We start from the raw sequence: 2425 nt of genomic DNA on the forward strand, positions 1-2425 counted from the left end.
ATCTCGCTCTCTACTCAGCATCTCTAAACAGATATTTAACTACCGAGACACCACCCCTACCAGCTCCAACCTGCTACTATGTGTAAAGGACTAGCATCACTGCCTGCCTGCTGCCTGGAAAGGTACATGAAGCTTAATGCAAACACCAACTCGGCTGATGTTAAGGGATTTGGATTACTGGATTTACAGGAACACAGCACTGCTGTTTTGTATCTGTGCACGAGCACTTTTAGGAGCTAAAAGAGTTTTAGATTTTGCTAAATTTGCATTAATAGTGAATTCATGCTGTGCTGAATTTTACCGAAGTGTCAGAGAGTATGTATTTAAAGTCAAAAATGTATCTAACCTGTTGTCTTTTTCTCTCAGGGCCAAGGAGCTGAAAGCAAGGCTGGGAAGCATTCTGCAAAAACCTGATTGGAGTCTATCCTGCTGCAAAATCGGCAAAAATAAGTAAGCATCACACATACTAAATATTATTACAATGTACGCTTATTAGTAATATGTGGTTGATTGAAATTCTAGGTTTAATCTAATCATGTTTCATCTATTTTCAGGCCAACCCTGGAAGAATGCCTTAGGTGGAAAGAGTCCTTTGAAAAACTCCTGTCCAGCAAATGTAAGTTTAGACTTAAGTTTCTGCATTTCTAATTCATTCACACGAGCACAAAAGCAAATAAAATACATATAGAGACAGTTGCAGACATGTTCAGCCCCTGCAGCTCCATCACATACCATTAGTAATTAAAATTTCTCTGTTTTCCTCAGATGGACTGTGTGCCTTCACAACCTTCCTGGTATCTGAATTCAGCGAGGAGAACATCGCATTCTACTTTGCCTGTGAAGATTACAGGAATACCAAGTCTCTTGCCAAACTACCTGCCAAAGCCCAGAAGATCTATGATGAGTTCATCGGCAGTGATGCTCCCCGGGAGGTAAAGAAACACCCCAACTCAAAAATAAATTTAAATCTGAATCCTAGAATTTAGATGATGACGTCCAAAGAAATACTTTCTTTAAAAAATATACATGCATAATCCTACCTATCCTGATAGCATACATTGTTTTAGATTATATCTTCTGTTATTGTGTCACTATCCTCTCCAACGCTGACCAAAAAAAAAAGCACTAAGACTAATCTGCTTCTGTCTACTTGTCCCTTTTTTCCAGATTAACATTGACCATGAAACCCGTGACATCACAAAAGCCAACATGCTGGCCCTGTCACCTTCTTGCTTTGACCAGGCCCAACACAAGATCTACATGCTAATGGCCAAAGACTGCTACCCTCGCTTCCTGCGCTCTCCAGCCTACAGGGATCTCGTCTGCCAAGCCAAACCGAGCGCCAAGGCCACCAAGCAGCCCCGGCAGGAGAAGAAGGTGTGAGACCTTCTCCTCGAGCCGATGGAGGATTGTTAGCGGTCACCTTAAGGGTTAAAGCAAGAGAGGCATGGCTTTAAGTGCTGCATCGAGACGCCGGACGCGGGTGCAGACACAAAGACCGTCATGAGAGCAACGGTGGATGGGCATATCCGTTGAAGCTCTACTAAGTAAAGATAGAAGACAAGAGGAAAGAAGAATAGAAGAAAAGTTGGAGGTTGATGCCTTAAGTGGACTGAATACAGGTGGATTCTGGACAGCAAAGTCAAATGAAAGTATATCAGACTGATTGACAATCAAACAGGAGAGCAGTGGGAAAAGCACTTTTCTTTGCCATTAGGCAAACTTCTGTGGTTGTGACGTACGATGTCCCTCTGTCAGTTGTATACACTGTTTGTGAACAGGCATGTGGGGTACTACTACTATGATTTTGTATTTATTTGTATTTATTTGCCTGTATAAGATATTTGTTGAATTTTTACAGAATAAAAATTAAACCAATGTGCAATATAATGTTAAAATATTTATTTCACTGTTGTCTTTTTTACATACCAGCAAATAAACTAAATTATTTGAAAAATAAAAATATGATAAAATACTGTTTTGTCCTTTTTGAACTAAATCATTGTTTTAAGTGTATTAGATATTTAGTGTCGCTGAGCAGAGCTACATACTTGCACAATAACATTTGACAAAAATTTTACATTTTAAGCCTCCACCAAGGGTCATCTCAGTTACCCTGCTGACAAAGATAAAACATCAATTGTAAACATACAGAATGGTAAATAGAAATGTGCACATAGTTGAACAAATAGCAGGGTGAATGTTTAATTTTCTACATTATCTGATATAAAAATGACACTGATATATTTGCTATCATGAGACATCCTGCAGCTGATGTTGTGCAGAACTGTTATTCACCTAGGAAACTGCTCTGCTCTGTGTTATAAAGGGCTCAGACAATGACAGCATCCGCCCGCTCAGAGCCTTTGTCATATATCGTGTGAATGAGAGAAAGAGCTTTCTAGCAAACAGGAAGTGCGACGAG

General features: G+C 39.8%; 1 protein-coding gene across 1 annotated transcript; it reads left to right on the forward strand.

Moving 5' to 3' along the window:
- Nucleotides 1-1974, forward strand: rgs16 (regulator of G protein signaling 16). The gene is made up of 5 exons (XM_067596188.1): nt 1-122; nt 367-450; nt 555-616; nt 766-932; nt 1168-1974. The coding sequence occupies exons 1-5, from the start codon at nt 79-81 to the stop codon at nt 1381-1383; spliced, it is 573 nt and encodes a 190-aa protein (XP_067452289.1). The 5' UTR covers nt 1-78; the 3' UTR covers nt 1384-1974.
- The last annotated feature ends 451 nt before the right edge of the window (nt 1975-2425 follow it).

The sequence above is a fragment of the Thunnus thynnus genome, chromosome 8, assembly GCF_963924715.1.
Source record: "Thunnus thynnus chromosome 8, fThuThy2.1, whole genome shotgun sequence".
In the NCBI taxonomy this organism is placed as follows: Eukaryota; Metazoa; Chordata; class Actinopteri; order Scombriformes; family Scombridae; genus Thunnus; species Thunnus thynnus.

What these genes read in the sequence shown, in the direction of transcription:
- rgs16 (XM_067596188.1), top strand. Translation starts at nt 79, where the DNA reads ATGTGTAAAGGACTAGCATCACTGCCTGCCTGCTGCCTGGAAAG. An exon ending in CCTGCCTGCTGCCTGGAAAG is followed by an intron (nt 123 to 366) that starts GTACATGAAGCT and finishes TTTTTCTCTCAG; the next exon opens with GGCCAAGGAGCTGAAAGCAA. An exon ending in AAAACTCCTGTCCAGCAAAT is followed by an intron (nt 617 to 765) that starts GTAAGTTTAGAC and finishes TGTTTTCCTCAG; the next exon opens with ATGGACTGTGTGCCTTCACA.